At 40.9% G+C, this 23,547-nt stretch overlaps 1 protein-coding gene across 2 annotated transcripts in view; it reads left to right on the top strand.

Annotated features, from left to right (window-relative positions):
* The window catches only part of st6galnac3 (ST6 (alpha-N-acetyl-neuraminyl-2,3-beta-galactosyl-1,3)-N-acetylgalactosaminide alpha-2,6-sialyltransferase 3), an 85,333-nt gene that overhangs the window by 55,137 nt on the left and 6,649 nt on the right, over positions 1 to 23,547 (top strand). For both annotated transcript variants that reach the window (XM_064338164.1, XM_064338163.1), the window contains exon 4: positions 20,417 to 20,524. In XM_064338164.1, the coding sequence (XP_064194234.1) occupies positions 20,417 to 20,524 (108 nt within the window). The remainder of the gene's footprint in view (positions 1 to 20,416; positions 20,525 to 23,547) is intronic.

The following is a 23,547-nucleotide window of genomic DNA, read 5'->3' as shown; positions in this document are numbered from 1 at the left end:
CTTATTTTTATCCCAACCAGAGTTTAAATTTCTTTTATGATGCAAGGGATATTGTTTGGCGTTAAAGATTTAGGGCTTTCAAGTTTAGGGCTTGCCTGTTTTATTGTTTGATTTGGCTACTTATGTGTAAGCAGTTAAAAATTCTACTGATATGACTGAATGTCTTAAAAATAGGGCCCATAAAGTGTATTGTGATTGAAGCATATTTGTACAGTTGAGAGTGAAAGCATGCCATTATAGTCAGTAGTTCTATTTTAGTGTTACGGTGAAGCATGTTAGCAGTTAACTAGCAGTTAATTTTCAAAGGTCCCAGCCATAGGCCAAAATCAAGTGGGAGTTTTTGAAAAGTGCTTTGCATAGTCTGAGTCACTACAATTAGTGGTGAAGCTGTCTTTAGAGGAAGAAAATTAAAACTCCAAAGTAAGAACCAATTATTAAGGTTTTAAATGCTGCCATGCGTAACTGTCAGGTCATCCACTCTCAATTTTTTTCTGTTCGATCTATATTATTAGGGCAACTCCTCCTCATCTGCTGTGGCAAACCTAAGCCATGATGAATGAGAGCATTTATGTGTTTAATAAAGTGTAAGAAGACTTTAGGCAACGGACAAGCAAACGAGATCTATCTTTATGACTGTCTCCATAAGATCCATGCCTCTGTTTGAACATTTTGAGGTTTGAATTGAGACAAGAGGATCTGCTAGCACCCATGATGCTGCTATCCATAGATGGATAAGGGGGGGTGGGGGGTGGGGGGCTGGGTTGAAGCAGATGCCCATCACGATTAGAGAAGTGCCCAAACATAAAGACTCCAGCTGGCCAGAAGAGCCTGGTGGGGAGAAAGCGAGGGTGTTGGCAGAAGATCGGAAGAACATTCCAAGGAGAGAGGGAGGGAGTATATAGGGAATGAGACAGCATAAATGGGAGAGATGAACAGAAAATGATCATCTGAGAAGAATCAGGACCGCTGAGCCAATGGTGTTCAACTGATCCTGATGTAGTTTTCAAAACATTCCCTCTGACATTTTCGCTGAATTCAGGTCCTCCAGGATTCACTTGCTGTCTCTGTGTACTCTTCTTGTGCGAGGGCTAACAAAAAAGCTCCGCAATCTCTCTCGGAGTGTCACATTTCTCACATAGACTCCCAGTCTTAGTGAATCGACTGCCTCCTCATGGCATTTTGAATGTAATTAAGATTATCTGAGCAAGGGTGAAAAATAAACCATTATTCAGGGGCAAGGAGGCAGTGCAAGCAAATCAGGAGCGCTGTTTATAAAGCCATCAGCCATATGCTGTGAACGCTACAGTGAAACCTCCTAATCGCTGAGCGTGAAGTTGATTAATAACTGTGGAATCGCTTACCTTCTGTCGCAGCCGTTATGAAGCTACCACCCCCCCCCAGCCAAACTCAGTTTGTCGACCAAGAGAACAAAGTTCTCTTTGGGTCTTGGTTCCCTAACTGGGCCTGTTATTAATCATGGAGTTTTCCAGGGTACACAGTGGGGTGTGAGACCAGTTGAAATGGCTATGCAGGTGCAGTGTCTTCTACTGTATCGGGGTTCGTGTTGCACTGGTCTCAGTTACCGTGCTAGCTTTTAGCATATCTAGATCCAATTTCAGATCGTGTGTCCAGGGTAAATAACATCTCTGTGAATAAACCCCAGTGGCAGGACATATAGCACTGAAAATTAGCTACATGGAATACAGGAGGAACCATCGCCCTAAAGTAAGATCAAACTTACCTGCCACCCATCATTAAAGGATTGTGTGACCGACTTGTGCTCCCCCATGGCAGCATTTGTAACCGTGGTTATGGAAATTCTGTACATTTACGTGGGAGAGGGTATTAAAGACCCTGTGAACAAGTCTGCCTTTGGTTGTGAAAACATATCAATTTGGAAGCTGTCAGCCATGGAAAAAAACAGAAATTTATATGACACTGTGAAGAAAAAAAATGGATTATGATAAATAAGTAATATGAAATATTCATCTGGCACACTTTATTGACACCTGTTATTTATTAACTGTTGTCATTGTAGAAATAAATAAATTGGTGCTGGCATATAATATAACAATGCAGTTCGATCAGTGTTACTAGTAAACGTATACTAATGGTTTCATAAGCTGTCGTAGAAATGTATTTATAAGTGTTGCATATTGTGGGTATATATAGTTATGGGGCATATCTGCCATCCCAATTGTGCTGGTTTTATTTTGGAACACGGTGCTAAATATATTTTCTGTAGTATGTACCCTATCACTCCCTCCATATAATACATTTTACCTAATGATGTTGCTGTGATATAAACACCTGAGCTGTTAATTAGTGTTTGTATTTCAGAGATTTAACTTATTCCAATTAAATCTTAGTACATCCTGCTCAGTTTGTCATATTTGTTGTGAGCAGAGGGGTAGAGGACGCTGCTCTACGTGGCCGTGTACACTTCTTAAAGACTTACAAGGATAATTTCAGAATTAATTTTCTCCCAAAATGGCACGGAGGAGCAGACTACAATTACCCTTGGCCGCGCTTGTCTGCATCTGAACTGACGCAGATAGCCTTGGCTGCGAGGCAGCCGCGAGAGGAAACAAATACATTTTATGGTCTATTTCTTTCCCATCGCGTTTCATCAGGGACATCGGCCACAGTATTAAATCACACACCTGCATTGGCGAAGTGCGCAATGACCCAAACCCAATTACTGCTAATTGGATCCACTGGCTGTTTGGTTGGAATAATTTGCTTAAATACCCATGTGTTTAGAAACAGAGGACAGCGCACCCTCGGGAGGACAGAGTCTGGGGTAACGAGAGGGACAGATGGGACCGATGGGAGCGTTATATATCACGGGTACACACTACAAAAAGGTTTGCCTCAGGCTCTTCCTCGCTAGTTCACACGGTGCTCAAACTTTTAAGGTCTGGTTTACTCCTTCAGTCTGCCCTGGGGTAAAAATGCAGGAGTTTAATGAGGTATTGTGCCTGATATGTGAAATTCCTAAAGTATGGGGTATTGGATCTGTCTTTTCATTTTTCCTGTACTTGAGACACTTGTGTCCAACACAAAAAAAAAACATTCTCAGCTGGATACAGAATTTATTTTTCAGTGCTCCATGTGGTCAGATACTGACAGTATGAGCAATAAAGAAATGCCCTCATTCCTATCTTTGAAATAGAAAGGCCTCGCTGATCACACTGGTACATTTCTTGAATGGCAATTGCCCAGCCACTTTCCTTCAGCGTTTGCAATTAAAGGAAGACTTTAGATGCCAAATATGTACTGGGACCCACATTTCACAATACGCCCTTCATAAAGTCTAGGCATCACTGCATTTCTAATACAAAATGCACTGCCTCAAACCATAATTTCATCATTTTCTCTCCTCCCAGTTTTATCTACAGAAAAATGCAAAATAATTCTGAAATCTGGCATAGTTTAAGGGTATAATTTCATACAATACTATTCATGTTCAATTTTCTTTTTTTTTTTTTACCAATGGCCACAATTACAATGTGTGGCTGGCTGGGGGGGGGGGGTGCATATATATAGTATAATGTTGAGCACAGGCCATTCTGCCCATCTAAACCTGGCCTTTATAGCAAGTGGAACGCAATGAGTAGCAAGCTAAGACCTCCAGACAGTTCATTGTAACAAGCTGTCAACAGACTTGTTTTACCTGCTAATATCCTAACACTATTCCAGTAATAATTTTGAGAATCTATCATATGGAATTTTCATGACACCTCCAGCAACAGCATCCAGTACTTTCTCTCTCTGCTTGACTGAGAGATGCAAAAATCTGTAGAAATCACACATCAATTAGAATCTGTCGGCTGCAGTAATAACCTCATTCCTTATTTGGAATTTTAACCAAATATAATGTATTTTTTGGTGAGAGTTCACCCCCGATTACCTGAAAAATATGCAGCATACAGTACACAAAAGTAACGTACGATCATAGCCCCGTTCTGTATATATTTAACTTTGTGCATTCATAATCACATTTGCCTGATGGCAAGAAGCAGGACAGAATATATAAGCAAATAAAACTAAGATAAATAATGAAACAACTCTGAAATGAATGATACATAAGTGTAAGTTGCTTCTTTCCCTTGGGGCAATACCAAAATACTTAGGAAAAACTAGATCCCCATTTTTGGCTGATCTTGATATCTTGAGAATTTGCTTGTGAAAGTTTTTATCCGCAAACTTTAACTGTTACTGTTCAGTGTCGTTATTGTCCACTGTGCTTCCATCATCCCCTACGCCAATAGCAATGTTATTTGTCTTCATTACTTCCCAGAATGATTGCTTTGTTTGTCTTTAATATCTTTTTTTTTTTTTTGCATTGCTATATTGCTCTAATGTTCTTCCTGTCTCCCAAGTGTTATCGGTAACAGGCCTATTTATAGTGTGAGATGACATGAGGACGATGAAAATGAGAAATATAGCCAAGTGGAACATCAAAGTTCTTTTTCTCCTGCCTAAAAGACTGTTTTCATGGTGTCTGACTTGGGCATGTTTCCCAGGGCTGTTTGAGACCATTCCAAACGGCGTGTTTGTTTTAAAGGTGCCTTCAGTACTGCAGTACCACATCACTCCTGTTACTCAATTGTAGTTGTAGGAAACTGTTGTGCTATGTGGGTTGAGGGTTCAGTGCCAACAGTCTCTTTGAAGCAGAAAGTAACTTTTGAAAGGAAATCAATACGGTTCACTGTGTAGTAACTGTGTGAACTGCTTAGCAACATCATCTTTCCTTTCTAACGTTCTGACAAATAGCTCACGGCCTGTTCAATTTGCTTTGGACTCAGTCAGTAGACTGTCAACAATGAACTTGACCAACATATTTCAACTGTAATTTTTAAAAGAGTCATTTTGCATGTAATATTTAATTATAGGCTTTTCAGTGACAATGAAAAATGCTGTATCAATTGGTATCTCTGCGTAAAATATCAGCCGCTGCTGTTCGAAATAGGAACTAGAGGCTACTCTGTCCTTTCACCTTGCTCACTCCAGATGTAAAATGTGGTCAATCCATTGTTAATTCCCATAAATGATGGTACATTTTACCATTTAAAGCTAAAATACGATAAAGCATTGAATTTATGGCCGTAAGAACATTCGTAAGAACATAAGCATGTTTGATGTGAGTAGATTCAGTCCATCTAGGCTTATCACTTTTCCTACTGCCTAAAGAGTGTCCACCTCTGCATCACACTTGTTCTAGTTAGGGCCCTAAATGGCCAAATTATGACAACCCCTATATCTTTTATGAAAAGTGCTCTCAGCTGGTCACATTTATAAATGTTTTCTTGATGTGTGGCACCATCAGTCAGAAAATATCTGCGGTTAACCTAGTTTAAAAACTACCCCCCATTATTATTTTTGGAAAGTGATCATTTACAGTAACATCCAACATTTCTTATCCTAAAATTCTCTGCCTGAAGTTATTGCTCATTACTAAACCACAACAACTTGGAGGATGTCATTTTGATGTATCCTTATTAAACTTAGAAAGATTTCATAATGCTGAAATGAAATTGCCCTTACAGAATATGACACCCCATAATGCTTCCTGTGTACAACCAGTCAAGTAGGTATACAACTAAGTCTAAGAGCCAACATATAGAAACATAACACTAGATAAACAACTACCTCCTGTAACAGTGACTTCAATAATGAAATGATTTTATTAATCTCCTCAATGGTAACATTTGTTATCAACTATCAATTAAATTCAAGTTTACATTTTTTTCTTCATAAGCACAACTCAGCACGTTTCTTGATGACTAAATTAAATGAACAAATAGGTTTTGTGCGGTTAAAAAGAAACACCTCGACTTATTAGTTTGTCAACCTTCAGGAAAAAATGTTGATTGAATCCAGAGGTGTTTTGAATAGTGTCTTATCAGGAGGAACCGAAGCCTGGCTGTCATCTCCAAATTAACATACAGTTCTGCCATCATAATGGTGGGAAATGGCCTGAACTAGCAAAACAGATTATAATTATTATATTATTATATTATATTATTATAAAACAGTAATAACAGATTAAAACAGGAAAATGTACAGTATAACTGAGAAGCGGCTGCTTAATATTCTCGGCTGTCTTTCTCTGAATTCTACATGCACTTCTTGTTTTGTTTGATGCAGACAAGGCTTTTGACTGAAAAGAATGTGCCTTCTGTTTCTCTGTATGTTTGCTTGGAAATAACTTCCTTAACTGAATGAAAATGCTATACTCTTTGTCTTCTACACCGGTTATCACCAGCATCCAAACCTCACATCGAAACCACTCACTCTGACCTGTCAAACCAGACGTGGATTTCCTGAGTGCCCTCTCCTATTGCTGCTCTGTGCCATCATATATATTTTACCCATACTGAATACAGTCAGTGATACTGAATACAGTCACTGATACTGAATGCAGTAACTGATATGGAATTAAGTCACGGATGCATCTAACACATTCCAAGAGCCATTGCATGAATATCAGCCATCGAGATGTCAACAGTATCAATGATGAGTTGTCTGTTTAATATGACCCCACCATTTCAAAATATCTTCCTTGGCCAAAAAATTGCAATCCCCAGAACCCCCCACATCTCTAGCAGTGCGTGTGCTTGGAGGAAAGCTGGAATGATGTAACACAAAATTTTTTTCATGCTTCAGCACAGTCGGGCACACAACTCTGCATTCACAATTCATATCAGCCCATTTATCTTCTGGGCCTGGAGTCAAAAAGAAATTATGCACTTAATACATCTCATGGGCGTTGGCACTCGTATCATTTCACAGCATCGGACTTAAACCTTACATACAATCTTATGAGGACCTCAATTAAAGACCATGTCACCGCTGAACACATGACTTAACCCCACAACCTTTCTGAACGTAGGCCTGCAGGTGACAAAATGCATGTTTGTGTTACCATCAGCTGACAGATAAAAGCACACCTGACTGCAAAGCTACAATTCTGTCCTTAATAACGATCATTGGGAAAACATTTTCTGAAACTCTCCTTCAGTGTCAGAGAACAGGAACAATCTGTACCAGAATCTGTCCTCAGAAGAAAAGAAATAGTTTGCAGTTATTTTTCCTTCCACATTTGGTTTACAAAGCTCAGCAATTAAATCTATTATACGCCAACATTGGCACATCTTGTCATCAAATCCGCAACTACAGGACATTTTTTATTGTCCTCCCGTATTCACTTACTACAGGGCTTGTAACCTTAGGGAGTCAGACGAATCCATACAGACACATATAAACCAAAGCCACCTTTATTCTCCAGTACCACCAGGCTGTTTTCCTTGTCACAATTGTGCATCATATAATAATTTGATTAAAACAAACATCTTCAGTCATCCAAAAACTGGGAAGAAATTCCAAATTAAACAACATATATCATGCAATACTAAATGTTAAAATAGTTAAATTGCTATTATGCGAAAATTGATAATAGAATAATTGTTAAACTGACTGTCACATGCCAGCCTGACCCCCCTGGGAGGGAGAAGTGGCAGTTTCGGGAGTGGACCGTCGGTTGCCGCATTGGAGAGAGAGCGCACCCACGCCAACACATAATCAAATAAATGAACCTCTGCACCCTTCCCCCTCACGAGTTCCAGGCGAAAACAATGAACTAAAACAGACTAAAACAGAAAAGACAAAAGAAAGCGAAACTGAGCAGCAGCCTTTCGGTTCAGTGTTCATAGCTGGTCCACTTTTCGGCTGACCAGCTCCACCAGCTTTTCCCACCAGTGGTGGGTTTAACTTCCTTGTCGTGCTGGGACAAACAAAACCGAAACTAAATGAAACGAAAATCAAAACTCACTCTTGCAGTGTGACCTCCGTGGGTAGCAACCCACTCCTTTTCTCTTTAGATGGCATTTTGTGAACATATAACTGCAGAAAGCACATTGTTTGTTATAGCAACTCAAGAGGCCTCAACGCAAGAGGCGTTGTAACTGTAACAGCTGTTACATTTATACAGATGGGGACATTACCATTTTTTGGTCACCTAGCATAAAATTCCTGCAAGAATACAATCTGAAAACAATACAAACTTTAAGGATTGGTAACTTTTTTAAATGATGTGTGACTTGATTTATTGCAAATAAAAATAAAGCCCTATATCGGAACAGGAACTACAGGATACTACTTATTTTTTACACATTTTTACTTAGCTCGCCCAAAAACAGTTTTTTTTTAGGTATTTCCTGCAAAGGCTATCACATTGCTTCGTTCCTTTGGGAGGTGGTAGAGGACTGAATTGCACATGTGCAAACCTGAAATGACTACTAGCCAAGTTATTGACCGTGTTACATTTACAAGTGTTACATTTCCCTACATTTGCGAAGGAAGAGAATCTTTTAAAATCTTTTTGAAACACATGACTCCATCTTTTGGAACAGTTGTCTGTTAGAGAAGTTGAGAGACGTTGACTCTGGAGATGGTTGGCTATTAATTAGGGAAATTAACAACTCAAAATATTAAAACTGTGTTCTTAAGTTCTTAAAAATAAGAGGTGTCAACATTTAAAGGTGACAGCGCCTATCCATTGCATCCATGGATCCTGAAACGGGTTGCTTTCTTGCCATGCGCAAGACACATCATAAACACTTGCAGCAATGCATGTAAATGAACTTGCTGCAACTGTGCTCATTTAAATAACCCATCTTAGCAAATTTCCAGCTAAATTGAAAACATTTGTCAATGCAGAATTTTGCGGTACTTGCGGTAATTTGCGGCATGCCCAGTAAATATGGCCCCTAGTCTCTTCCCTGGTTAATCAAGTAGAGAGAAAACAGAAAGGCCATATTGCAATGTACAGAGTGATACTATTGAACATAATCTCAGTGGAAATGATTAATGCACATTTGACTGCGGCATTGTATTGTGTTTGCAAAGCGAAATGAAATGAGAAGATTTTGTCATTTGGCAGTGACATTAAAAACTGGAAACGAAAATGACATGCTTATCTCACGATCTGTGCTTCTGCCTGTGAACAATCGTCCATTGAATTCCTTTGTATCTCAGACACATGCCAAGAGAGCCGATGCAAAGAATGCTAATCATCCCTGAGCGAACACAGGTTTTTCTTCTGTTTTACACGGCAGTCGGGCACCTTTCAAATGTGTTTATGGTTTATATTGAACCTTAACTTCGTGTTATTAAAATGTGAGTGACAATCAGCCAAAAAAAGAGACACCTCGGTGGTTTTCTACAGTGTAATTTGAGGTTTTATTTTAATGTCTTGTTTCAGACAAATTGATAGCTTAGTTATGATTTTGGCTATTTTATGCAATGATGATTTCGTGCACAGCTGAGAATAATAATTTTTTCAAATGAGTCAATAGCTCTTAGTTCTGATGTAGAAAGGAAAATACAATGTTCTTGTATATTTATATGCCATTGATTTCATGACATGGCCAAAATGTCTCCTGGAGTGAATGATCCAGAATACATGAGGAATTCCTGTACTTAGCAAGCATGTATTACCAGAGTTCCTATGATGTTTGCAACTTGTAAACAATCCAATTTTTCACTGGCATTATGTGGAGAGTGGTGTGGGTAGCAGTGTAGTATAATGGGTAAAGAGCTGGTCTTGTAACCTATAGGTCACAGGTTCAATTCCTTGGTGGGACACTGCTGTTATACCCTTGAGCAAGATGCTTAACCTGCATTGCTTCAGTATAAATATCCTGTATAAATGGATGCAATGCAAATTCTATGTTAAAAATAGTTATAATGTAATGTATTACAATTAGGTCAGTGGCTATACTGAGGCTGAAGAAGTGTTACTTAATAGTCATTCTCAGAAAATCATCAAAATTAGCTTTTTAACCCCAGGCTGAGAGTAATGGTTCTAGGCCTGGATTTGTTCTTAACATTGTCCTATACTCAATCAATATTTGTCCTTCAGTTTGATTTACAAATAACGCAAGTGATTTTTTTTTTTACTGTGTGGCACATTGAGCAATCACCATTATAAACATACACAATTACATTGTGTTTGAAAAGCAACACACATTTATTGGACAGTCAAAGTTAAGGACAAATGTTGATTGAATCCAGGCCTTGAATCCAGTGTATTATGTGCTGCAGTGCAAAGTTCCATTGTATACAGTATGTCCAAGTGATGTTGGGTGGTTGAATTGGGAGTGGAATTGATTGATTGGGAAGAGCTAGCAGAATCTATTCTTGGGTACATTGGGCTTCAGGAGTAATTATTTTAATGGTGCTGCACAGAACCACAGTAAGGAGATAGAAAATAGTGATTATTAAAGAAAACAATTCACATTTTAAGAGTCCTTTCGAGCCATTTCTCAGTTTCAGATATACTAAATTACAGTCGTGTTGGGTTATAATTCTTAGGTGTTTTCATGTTGACTGATCTATAAAAAGAGTGATCGAATTAATTCTGGAACCACACAGAATCATTATCCAGGATTAGATTCATTATGTGCTTAATTTTTTCTCCTCAGGATATTTTCTCCAACAGGAGAATTTGTAGGCTTTGTGCAAGCACTTTTTCCCTTTTGTACAGCAGCAGATTGCATTATTGTGTGCCGCTCCATAAAATATTTTATGGGCGGTATGGCATTATATGTACCATAGCTATAGCCTATAGTCCTTACTCCCACTTGTTGACGCACCAAGGTTGATGTGCTTGTTTTTGTTGCACGCTTCAGTGAGACACAGATTTCGGCACGGTAAACGTGGGGGGGGGGGAGTGGGGGGGGGGTACCAGGGGACGGGGTGAGCTGGTTCATCTCGGTAATAACCACAGAGCCCCTCTCCCCCTTCCCCCTCCGAAACGACCCAGCCGACAGTCTTCTCCCCCAACCCACACAGCTCGCCCCACTGAGAAGGGCAAACCTGGCAACCCTGCCACTGTTAGTCAGCGATGATGCATCTTTTTCTAACGGCCATCCCCTGCTGCACGTTCCACTTTAGCAGCACGGCGGCGGGAGCTTTCATTCCCCCTCCTGTTGATTCTCTCGTAGTTCAGGGTGGTTTTACAGAGTGATTAATGACCACGTTGAAATTATTGAAATCTTATGTTTGCTCTAACCATGGGGCAGGAGTCTGCAGAGACACAGCCGCATATTTATCATTGCTTATCGTGGACTAGGCTCATTTTAATGAAGCTAGCGCTAATGCTCCTCGCATTAAAAAGGCTTTAAAATGTGTGAAAATTTAAACAACATGTACTCGACGAGAGCTTTTATTGCAAAAAAAAGAGAAAACAAACAGGCACGTGACTTGAGTGTCACGTGAGTTCAAATGAATGAAGGAATGATGACAACACCAAACTATTTGCCTGCCCCAATATTTTTATCCTGCAGTTCACTTCAAAGAACTGTTCCCTCTCCCACCAATGGGAGGCCTGCCCCAAGTCCCAAGCCATGTTTGAGCCTGCTGCCTGTTGCTCACAAGTCAATGTGAAAGCAGAGGCAATGGTCACCAAATTGGCTGTAAATATCAAAGTTGGTATCTCTAACACATACTCTATCTCATTTTAGCTTCTGGCTACAGACATTGCAATCATCTTTGGAACATTTGGCTTCACCTGTCAGATTTGTTCATTGCACATCACACACAGTAACAATTAGTTTATTACATGATGGTGGTATGAAATTCCTTGCCTACTATATTTGCAGCATGGATATCTCCATCTCAAATAAAATAATAAAATAAAGCCAGTTTTGGTTGAGATGAGGCTTGGGTCTAAACACTGGAAGTAACACGTCGTCACCTCAGCCATCTGTGTCTAACTGGTTTTGTGCCTTCACTATATATTTAAGCCTCGACTTCGTCCTGCCCTTTACTGTACTGGACTTTTTTTTCCTGAAATTAGCATGTTCTCAGAACAGCAGAATTGAGTAATGTGGTGCCTCAGGCTGAAAAAACAGGGCCACATCTCTGGGAGCACGGCCATTAGTTTCCTCCGCTGCCATTAACACCAACATCTAGAGACTCTGCCAAGGTGCCTGTTTATTAAAGCACAGCACTCAAGAACACACTAATGGGAAATAAATGAACTCAGAAAGGTGCTCTCCATTTTACAAAAATTAGAAAGGAGTCCTTCGTCATTAGGAGACAGAATTAGGAGGGGTAATTTCTCCATCTGCACGGTGTGTTGTGACCTCCGCGCTGAAGGTTTGGACCGGGTCCTGCGCAGCGTGTTTTTAGTCAGCGGTGAGAGGACATTGACACGCATGTGGAATGGGTGTGGCCCGGGGTTATTGTGCCAGTGTGTCTCCTTAAGGTGAAGAGAAAAACAAGTAGCATTCTCTCTGTTAGAACTGACAGTTTTAATTGAGGGTTGCTAGAAAATGATGATCTGCATTCAAGTGAATAGCTGCTAAATGTTTTAGGAACTTGTTTTTTTCCCCCTGCAATTTGAAAATGTGTTTTGTAAAAAAAAAAAAAAGGTTAGGTCTTTATCATTTGGCAAGAATTACCATTGTGCAGTTTTTCCAGTTGAAGAAAAGCAATCGTTTATTTTTTTACGAGCGAGTGATCAATGAGTAAATATCATCAATCATTGCTTCTCGAGCCTGGTTAAAACTAATGAACAGTGGTCTTATTAACAGCAGTGGGTTTGAATGCACATGAAGGGAGATGCTGGTCACAGCAGAGTTAAGTAAAATAACAAAATAACAAAAAGGAGAATTCCACAGTGCAGTAAAAATAAAATATTATTTTAAAAGTCAACAGTGATTACTTTTACCAACCAAACAAACCGCAAAATATAATGTTTACAGTTTTTATTATGTGCACAAAATTGTATTATGCCAAGTGTTCAGGGACTTTTACTTACAAACCAAACACAGTATTTCAAGATAAATGAGTCTCTGTAACAGTATTTCACACTCATATATTCCATTTCTTTTCCATTTTAATGGTATATATGAGTCTTAGTTCCAGCATCTTGCTACATTGATTTCACATTTATTTTTAATTTACAGGGAATGAGAATGAGTTATCTGCATTCTTTATTAGGGGAATATTTTCGAGGCAATCCAATTATCCTAATTAGAGAAAGAGTTCAGAGGCTTGTAATGGGATACTGCCCTGCCTGGGTGCTAAAGAGCTTTCTCCTGTGGCATAGGCACAGAAGGGCATTAACAACTGAAGCGGAATAATAAGGATGACTGTGTGTTTAAGGTTCCCTTTTACATTCAGTAGGATATCGGTGAAATTGTATTATTTTTACTGACCATTAGGACAGCTAAAACCGTGTCCCGTAGTGTTGGCTAAAATAACAAACAGTGATTTAAATAAATGTTCCGTTCACCTGTAAATTTCCATTTGGTAAACTGTGTTACTCAGGTCTGGCAAAGAGAGAAAATCTGTTGTTTTGTTTTGTGTTTGTTGTTTCTTCCAAGGTTTTTCAAGGCTTGCCCCCCCTCTCACTGTTCTACTGTAGATCAATAGTTCCTCCGCCTGCTAGAAGCCTTTGATGTGTAGGAGAGTGGATCATTCAAAGGTCTTTTATTTCCAATATATGATTTCCGCAGAGGCATTTAAAGTAGTCTGCTAGGAAAGAGAAATGAAAAAAAAAATGATGCCGGATATACAATGTCAAAAAATAAATACAGATGGCAGATATTAGATTTGCATTTGCAATGTTTTATTGCTGTGTAGATAAAGAAACAAAGCCTAATATATGCCCAAGGGGCAGGATTCATGTGCGGAAGGAAGGCAAAACAACTCTGAACCAATCTTTTTCATAAATAGGGATCATCGGCATGCAGGGGCGGTTAACAGATGCTCTCTAAACCTTCCTGTGGAGAAAGATGGTGGCGTAAGGACGGGGAAAAAAATATTTTGTCCACTTGACACCATCTGGTCAGGCTGCTCAGCCCTGGGTTTTTCGTCTCCACAAAGACTCAGGCCGGAGTAAATATTTAAAGTGCGGTTGGGAGAGCGATGAGCCGTGGGGTGTCCCTCCCAGCAGCGCACGGCACATTTGCGCCGGGGGCGTTCGAGAGACGGCGGAGCAGAATGTGTCGGCATCCGAAAAAAGACAAAATTAGGGCCCTTCACGGCTGAACGGAAGCCGCTGCCGTCTCGCACATACGTGGCAGCATTAACGAGTGTCGCCTATAGCTGGCCCTGGGAGGGACTTGTCCTCGTTTACTAATATGCAATATTTCCTCACTAAATCAGAGCACAGAGAATAATCTCTGTATTGTCGACAGTTTTTTTTTTTGTTTTTTTGCCTCTAATTCAGTAGGGATGTGGCAGCTGCTCAGACAGGAAAGCGCGTTTCCGCGAGACGGGCCGATTCTAGATTTGATAGCGCCTCACTGCGCCAGTTCCTCCTCCGTCAGTCGCTGTGACGTGAACAGCCCGGGAAGACGGGGGGTTGCCAAGTTCAGGCTCAGAAACACAGACGTCCGCTGAGGTGCACTTCGGTTCCTCCGCCGCTCTCAATTGACGTGATTTACGTTTTGTCTGAGGCGTCTTAGACGGTGTTGCCAACAGCAGAGAATCCCCAAATCTAACAATTTGTGTCAACAAAAGCTGTGCGTGTTATGGTCAGTGGCGCATCCGTGGGATCAGTTAGTCTGCCGTAAGTGAATACGCAGCACAATTCTCTGCTTTAAATCAACTTTAACACACTTTATATGAGTCCATTAGGGACTGGATGTTGTCTATTAGTGTTAGTGCTGTGCGGTATCTGAGTTGATTTCTCACTGAACATTTGTGAGTCCTGTAACTACCGCATTTTAAGCCGCTTTATTTAAATGGCTAAATTGTTTTGAAGATGTTTCAGAATCGGACTTTGTTTCCGGGCAATTAAGCAGAGAAACATCCAGCGCACGCAGCCTTTTTCTCGGACTCGGTCAGATCTTGCAAGGGATTGATGAAGCTTGCATCACTGGTCAGCACCGACTTGTTTTCCCCGCATCCGCAGCACGTGATTGCAGAGCAATCGTTCAGTGTGGCTTTGCAACCCTGCCTTGCCTGACTGTTGATCCTCACAGTTCCTTTTATAATTGGATTGAGGGAAGGAGATCAAATGCTTGCTCGCAGTTCCAGCAGTTTGGCTTGTTTATAAGTTTAAAACTGACAAAGAATGTTGTGGTTTTTTTTTCTGTTTAAGGGAGATAGTTTCAAACGAACTGCATTTCACGCAGACATTGGGGAGAATTGCAGTGTGGGAGGATGCTGTAATGAGAATACTATGACCTACTGGAAGCATTATTCTATGCGCTGAATATCGCACTAAAAAATAAAGCACATTTCGGAGGTGGGTGTTGTTGTAATTTAACTTGCAATATTATATGCCAAATGTAAGTAAAATCGTCAGACGACATATTTTCAGCTGACAGGAGCATTCAATTAAAATGTGGCTGAGTGTCTTTGGCACAGACATTCACTTTTTAAACCACACTTTCTAGTCTGTCAAATCAGATTTGGCATAAAAAGTTTTTGCTTCACGATCTGCTCATTACCATATTTACCACAACAGAGTTTAGAAATATTGACATAAAAATTGGAGCAAACTTTTTTTCCCACAAATTAACTCAATAGAACTACAAAGAACTACAATGAAGCATCACACCGCACATTACAGTACCATGCAAAAGGACAGCACCCGCAATATATTGAGTTACTGGAAAGAATGCCACAGTGGCAACATGTGAACATTAGTGTACTATACTATACTGCACTGTACTATGTGCTGTACTATATTTGGATAGTATGTACCCAGAGAAGACAAGTTTTGTTTTGTTTTTTTTTAAACGGGATTCTAGCTTGTAGTCAGGATAATACACAGAGGTTGTCAGAGACCGTGTGCTGAATGGTGAGAAGCTCAGTGGTGTGGATGTGGTCGTCAGTGAGGTGGGCGTCCACCCTTGCCTGAGGGCTACTTCCTGTCTGCTGCATGCGCTACAGAGCTAGCGCGCACTAGCCGCGCAGCTGAGGCCTCACTCCCATCATCCGCTGGTGCGTCTCTCTCTCTCTCTCTCTCTCTCTCTCTGAGTTAAGAGCTTCATTTCCTCCACCCCCGCTCACCCTTCAGCTCGTATTGACATTTACTTTAGGAGGACAATAAACCTATTAACCTGAGAGGAAGACTAGACAATTCCCTGAGCAGGGGGAGGCTATTTTTTTTGCTTATTTGGCTAAACTAAAAAAAAAAAGGTGCAACAGACTAGCGGTAGACTTTTTTGCTCAGGGCTGTTCGAATGGATGGGCTGATGCACGGTATGGGAAAGTGACATAATTTAATTTGCATAAAGTAAAGCCACCGCAGATATCGACAGGTGTCGTCATTATGGTGCCATTAAGGGAACCATAAAGTAATTGCGTTTTCTTTGTCTGGTCCAGACTGCAGAAACAACTAATGGTATTGTTTTGTTTTGTTTTGTTTCGCTTTGTTTTGTTTCTCTTAATAATGGGCACTAATTAAAGGAAAGTCCTCAGGCAACGAGAAGACTTTTGTCGAAATGCTTTGTGCGCTGTTGAGGAGATGTGGAGGGGCAAACACTGCAGTTCTTATTCATTATTCTGCACAGTTTGCTTTGCCGGTGGTACAGGGCTGAAGGCACAAAGGAAAACTGTTTCTTCGAGTTTAGGCTGTGCCCGTAAATGTTGGTTAACCTGACACGAAAACCTGAAGCACGTTTCATTTCAGAATTGTGTTCGGGTCGAGATGTGATCGATAGAGACCTTTTTATAGTAGCATAAGCAATAAAATTCTCAATTTTAAATCAACGTTGGCCCCAATAGAGACCACATGTTACGGCTAAAAGTACTCCATCAGTTGATTTTGCGGCGACCTTTTCGCTGTGTACCCATCAATCAATGGCGTCAGTTGTGCTAACGCTGGTGCTATGCCACACAACATAAAGATATGACAACAGAAAGATGTAACTTTATAAGTTCAACTTAATGTAAGAATCAGCTTACGTTCTGTAAAGAAATTAAACAAGAATAAATCATTCTTAAAAGTTTCAAAATATGATATGATATTTAACTCATCCCTATTAACCATATCTCGTTTCTTTCTAAAGTTATGCTGCTCTGGAATAAAAACATGTTGAACCTACTTGCACTGATAACCAGGTTGGGATTTACTCTTACTCATAATTTACCTTTTGCAGTATCAGACCCTCAAGTAATCCAGGGTTGAGTTTTTAAGTTGATAGGGCATCTTCTGCTGGCACAGGACACATTTAACTTTCACTGTCCAGATTGACAGAGAGACCTCTACTGAATGTGATCATTGCCAAAAAAAAAAATCTAATATACAATTTTCTCATGGCTGCACAGACGTATCTTAAATCTTCTATTCATTTTTTTCACTGGCTATTCTGTATGTAAGTCAGCCTGATCCTCCAAAATATGTAGGATCCATTAGCACTGGTCGAAGTGCAGGCAAAAACAGTGGCCTCTATCAAATGGATCCCATATTAATTCATAATGAGGTCTAATGTGCATTAAGTCTAAAAGTCTTAAGAGTCAGAAGTCTCTAAGAGTCAGATTTTTTTTTATAGTAGTCTTTGCAGTGAGTTTTCTATGCTGCTAAAATCGATGCATTCCATTTAAGTACTTGAGCTGTCAGAGGGCTTTCATTAAAATAGCATTATCTTCCTTGAGGCTAATAATGCAGTAGTTTTTCCCTGAGCAGTGGCTGCTTGAAGTGTACTTCAATGGCAGTTTCATCAGAAGAACACACATTGATTTAATTGCAATGGTTCTGAAGTATAGAATGTCTTTTGATGCAGAGAAGGCACAGAGCACAGACAGTAGCCTACTTCTGCGGTCATCGAATAATGGGTTTAAGACAATCACTGATGGAAGCTAATGCCCAGCATGTTCTTCATAGATCATGTTCTAAATGCATAAATAACTACACATTTAAAAAAAAACTTTCAAAATAATAAATAATAAGAAATGCACATAGTTATCTATGAGTTAAGGAAACATCTACTTGACACAATTTTATAAAATAAGGAATATTAAATGAAGGTAAATTCTAATAATGGTAAAATGCTATTTAGGAAAATTATTCTTAAAAATATATTATGGATTATTTTCAGAATTTAAGTTTATAATACCCATTAAGATTTTATTTTTTGCAGTGTAGCAGCAGTTGATTCTAGGAATGAGGAGCATGCTTCTAAATTACGTTGGGCTTTACGGTTATATCTTAACTAGGTGCATGACCTCCCTTTTTTATCTATTTAAATGTACTACTGAATACGGTATGTAATGCTTAATGCTTAAAAATGCTTAAATACCGATTGAATAGTTCTGTTAGAATTATTAAAATGATTTCAATTGCTTTGGAGGCAACTTTGGGAGTTTTTAATAGTTTTAGGGTATGAGGTAAGGCATCGTATCGTTTATAAAATGAAGTTAATAAAGATAAGAGTGGATCTGGAGAGGAGCGGGGCCAAGGGGACGCCCTGCTGAGAACTGTTTGAAGAATAATGAAAACAGGACAGAGAATGGAAACCTAACTGTCGCGACAAGAACTGCTCCGCTGACAGTGGGACTTCAATCTCGTACCGCACACCTCAGCCCGTGTGAAGTAGATTGCCGGATGGATACCCAGCTGTTCATGGCGAAACTCAATACTGCAGCTCCTCTCGCTCGAAGCATCAGTCATTTCAGGCGGCATTGGGAAACAGCGGCTGCGTGTTCTGTGAAGATGTAGGAATATTGTTTTCATGTCCTCGAAAGGGGACTGCGCTTCGTGTGGAACTGAGTTTGAAGGTACAGCTTGTCCGAGAGGGGAGGGGGAAGCGCTTAAATGACAGGATGAGGACACGGCGAGTTTCGGCGTAGCTGTGGCGTGGCTGGGCAGTGCAGAGCGGGCACAGTGACGCACGGGGACGGCGTTCTGTCTGGAAGAGGAGCGACGGACTGGCTCTCCGCTCGGGCCTCCTTCCACCCGAGCTCATTCTCCGCCTCGCTTCCAGCTCACTCCCGTTGCCTTGGCGGCGGCGGCTGTGGCGGTGGAAGCGGCCGCCGCGTCGGCCGTAATCACTCTCGCACGCCACCTCTGCATCACAGAGGAGCGTGACGGGCGCCGACTGTGGAGCCGTGTTTCCTGGCTCCGCCGCGCTTCTCCTTGGAAACAGAAATAGGCACATTCATCCCGCATCTTCAGAGGCTGCATTCTCACTGCCGTTGCGTACTTGGGTTTCAGCCACGCGCAGTTCCAGCTTTGAATAATCTCGTTTTTTTTTCCTGAGTCAAGGACATTTTTTTTTTTTTTTTCAGGAGTGCGGGGAAGGTTGGCCGAGGAGAAACGCTTAGTGTACGTTTAATTCTCGCGTAGCACATATATAACTATGATCGGCCGATTAGAGAGTTTGCTGAAATGTGGTTTCGTGGCCGACCTTTCGTCCTTCATCGCGTGAAATGACTTGTTCGTTTACAAATCATTCTTTGGAAACGTAATTCCTGTAGTCCTGTGGGGGGGGGGGGGGGGGTGCATTACAGTGCCATTCCGTAATTGCTTTGTCACAACGATCAGAAAGCCATTTTCTCCCTTTCCGTAAAAGTCCCAAGTTTATCTTCGTTAAACATCTGACTGGTGCGAAAGCGTCGAGCGGCTTTTTAGCGGCCGTGGAAGGCGCGGGGCCTTTGCGCCGGGCCGGGCTCTCTCTGTTTTGGCGGCGGGATGATGGATCCTTCGGCGGCGGTAATTCTGGGAGCCGCGCCATCGCCCGCTCCGGCCGCCCCCTCCATCACGCTGTCCCAACGAAAAGCCCCTGCCGACTGCTGCCTTTGTGCCACCTACCGCCCCTCGTCACCACCCCCACCCCATCCATTCAGTCAGCTTCCCCTGCCCGCAGAAACTCCACTAACACATGCTCCGAGAAATAAAGGTATAGTGGAGGTATATTTTTGTTCTTTTTTGGAAACAAATTTGCCAAATGTACCCTGAGAATACAATAATGTTCCTATTTGGGTACGAATAACTGCCTTTTTACACGCTACAAATGAATTGCGTGTAGCTGGCTAGGGGTACTTTTTTATGTGACAAATGTTTGTATCGTTGTCGGCACTTTTCGTACCTTTTTTCTGAGGGTGTACGCTCTCCCAACACTGCAATGACGTCCTGTCACCGTGATGTCATTTTAGACTTTGAGTAACACTGGCTCGGGTGAGTGCGCATTCGCTTGGGTTCCACGCAGCTGAAAACACCACCCTGTCCCCCTTTTCCAGGCTACAGGCTGCTAGCTTGTAGAACAGCAGATCCCTAATAAATAATTCAGAATAATTGTGATGGTCTGACGGGCCTAACAGCCGGAGCTACGCTGCCCGTCTGTGGCATAATGTGCGCTTTCCCTGCGACGAGGCCGGTGCGTTTGTCCCTTCCCTTTGTAACGAATGGGCCGTTTTTTTGCCCTCCGTCTGTGTGTGTTGGCAGGATACAGTCGGGGTCCTACCTCAGCACCGGCTGGTTCACGCTCATCCTGGCCATGGACATGTGCAAGGAGATCCGGGTCTACGGGATGATCAACGACACCTACTGCAGGTACCTAGTGCGCCTGGAGCCTTCTGCAGTCCACAGCGCACGGCACTGACAGAGGCTAACACACACCCTCAAACGTCCTCTGTCTGCATTCGCTTGTGTTTTAAATGGAAGCCATTCAAGGACATGCCATTTACCAGTATGAGTTCAGATTCAATACTGGATTACGCTTTTGCATAAAATAACAAAAGAAGAGTGGTAGCATCTGAGCGAGTTGTTGTTTGCGGTGTAGGAGTCAGTCAAGGACCTATGCTTGGACCTCTGGTTTTTCTTGTAAATTAAATAAACTAGGATATTGGAAAAAAATGTGAATTGTTAAAATATTTAAATGGAGAAAGTTAAATTCAACAATGACTTCACACTCAGACAAGAATCACTCTTATCAGAAGCAATTACAAGAATACAGGAAAGTTTAAATAAGATCCAAATATTGAGCTGTTCATTTGCACATAATCAAGTGTAGTCTTAGCAGGAGCTGTTACTGGGTGGGAGGGGGGCTGTGGGATTTGATTGATGTGTTTAAGATTTTGACCACAAAAGCAATTACTTTCTGCTAACAGAGCCAAGGAGCACAGGTGGAAGTTAATTAAAAGTAAATTTCCAAAGTGACACTAGAAAATATTTCTTCGCACAGACAGATATAGACGCATAGAATAATTTGCCAGGATTTGTGGAAGAGGACATGAAACCCTTAAACTAGGCTAAAGTGAACTAAACTTCCTGTTCATGTCATAACACTTCCTTTCAATAAGTTATTTATCGTCTTCTTATGTGTGTGTGTGTCACCTCTTTCTGAATCTGAGTATTTCACTAAGGAGTCCAGGTTGAGCTGCTGGATTATTAATGAGGCCATCACAAAATCAATCAAATTCTATTTAGCATAGTGCCCTTCACGTTAGATTTGTCACAGGGCATTTACACCACAATAAAGAGAATTTACTGCAAGGCATTAAATGTAGATATAATTCAATTATATGTGTAAAAGAAAGGCAGAAGCTGGGTAGCACATACCCTAGAGAGAAGTGCATTTTAAGAGATAAGGAACAGGCAGAAACAGCAATGAACATAGCACCAATAAAAGTAATTGTATTAAAAATTCCATTAAGGAACAAAAACGTGATAATGAATGAATGGCACTAAGACTGATCTGAATTATCTGATAATAATAATAATAATAATAATAATATAGACCAACATGACCACTAAATTCAAAGGTCATGTTGGTCTATATTAACCTTCCATACTCTTCATCACAAAGCGTGCAGGGGTTTTATTGGTAAAACAAGTGAGTAGGTTTTCGCGTGGCTGTTTATTTAACCCCGTTCTGCTTCTTGTAAGTACATTTTGTTGTACATGAGTTTTGTGCATAATTTAGTGTCAGGAAACTCTGCCAGTGATCTGGTTTGTGACTCTGGATTTGCTGTTTTCCATAACTGCTTGCCAGTTGTTAGCAGAGTCTGGAATGAAAGCTCTTGATGTCCAACACGCGGCTTGTTCTCCCCGTCCCCACAGACTGGAAAAGTGCCGTGCAAATCTCAGCCCGTGACTGCACATTTGCACCTGCTTGAAAGAAGGGGGGGGGAGTAGTTATTCTCCGGGAAGAGGGGATATAGCCGTGGTTAATTCTAATTACCAGTTGGTTTTCAGATGAAAGTGATGGAGTGTGGAGGCCGATGGTGCTGGCGGTTTCAAAGCTCTCTCTCTCTCGTTAGTATTTCTTGCGCCGTTCCTGTGCTCGGTTTGCAGTGAGCCGGCACCGCGATGCCCTAGAGCTTTCAGATCTTAGCAACTTTATTATTTCTTTTGCTTTTTCTAAGGTGCACAGAGCCCGGGTAAGCTGCAGTCAGCTTTTTGATGTGTAAATATATCTCAGATGTGAGAGATTTCTCAGGCTCCTTCGCAATTATGGCGCTCTAGAATCTTTTGAGGATACAGAGAGCATTAGCGGATGATTTGGATTTTCTTGCAAAAAAATGCTGTGTGAAAATTTACTGAGGACAGAACTGTATCCCTCTTTTGAAATCATGCTAGCCATGGTGGAGCTGACTGCTGTGACATCTTCGCAGGACACCCTCTATTTCTCACAGAGGGACGCTTCTGGACAAGCCTGGGCTCACACCTATTTCTACCTTGTGACACTACGTACACCAGTCGTGCTGTGCCTCGATAGAGCCTGTTGTGGCTTGGTTGAGCTCAATGCAGCCACCATTTGTGTTGAATGACACCGTTGTCTCATTTTCGCAAAAGCGATATGTAACCATGTTGTCTCTCAGATCACAAAGAATTGCCAGAACTTGTGTGATTATATTTTGCCATGCTCTATTTGCAAATAAATTTGTTACCACTTCAGTTATCTCAAACTAATCTTTGTTTCACAGCTGTTATTTGTGTTGCTTGTACAGAAAAATAAGAGCAGTTAAATTCCTTGTGATGGAATTGTTAGCCTTTCATGCAAATTGTTATTTTACAGTTTTTTATATGTATCCTTTGTCAGTAATGATGCGCACGGTTCAGTGCATTATGGCTCAAGAAAAAAGGTTGTTTTTGTTAAACTGCATTAATGATTTATTTGCATTGTTTAGGCTGGAATGATTCAGCACCCAGGACAAAATGTTTTTTTTTTTGTTTTTGTGTTTTAATTGAGTTAGCACTTAAATTAAGGTAAGTTAATATCTACCTTTCTTTTCTTTGAAAAGAGTATTTGTTTACCAATTGCAAATGCCATATAATTAATATGTATTTCATAATATTGTGTTAGTCTGTATGGGTAGGGATTTTAATTATTGCCAACTGCATTGTTTTGTTTTTAGCATAAAATAAGCTGCATTAACCTGCTGGCACCTATTCCCCATAAAAGTAATTAATCAAGTTCTTTCTTGTCTACTTATTGCCATTGAAACAGACTGAGGCAGGGGAATAGAAATGATTAGTCGGCCTCCAAAGCACCATGCACGCACATTGCAGGATGTGTTAGCGGAACGAAATAGCATTTCTTTGTGGAACGCGCGAAAAAGAGGGAGGCAAAG

This window comes from Anguilla rostrata, chromosome 6 (genome assembly GCF_018555375.3).
Source record: "Anguilla rostrata isolate EN2019 chromosome 6, ASM1855537v3, whole genome shotgun sequence".
Taxonomy (NCBI): domain Eukaryota; kingdom Metazoa; phylum Chordata; class Actinopteri; order Anguilliformes; family Anguillidae; genus Anguilla; species Anguilla rostrata.
Note: the sequence above shows the minus strand (reverse complement) of the source record. Positions and strands in the feature narration are given on the sequence as shown.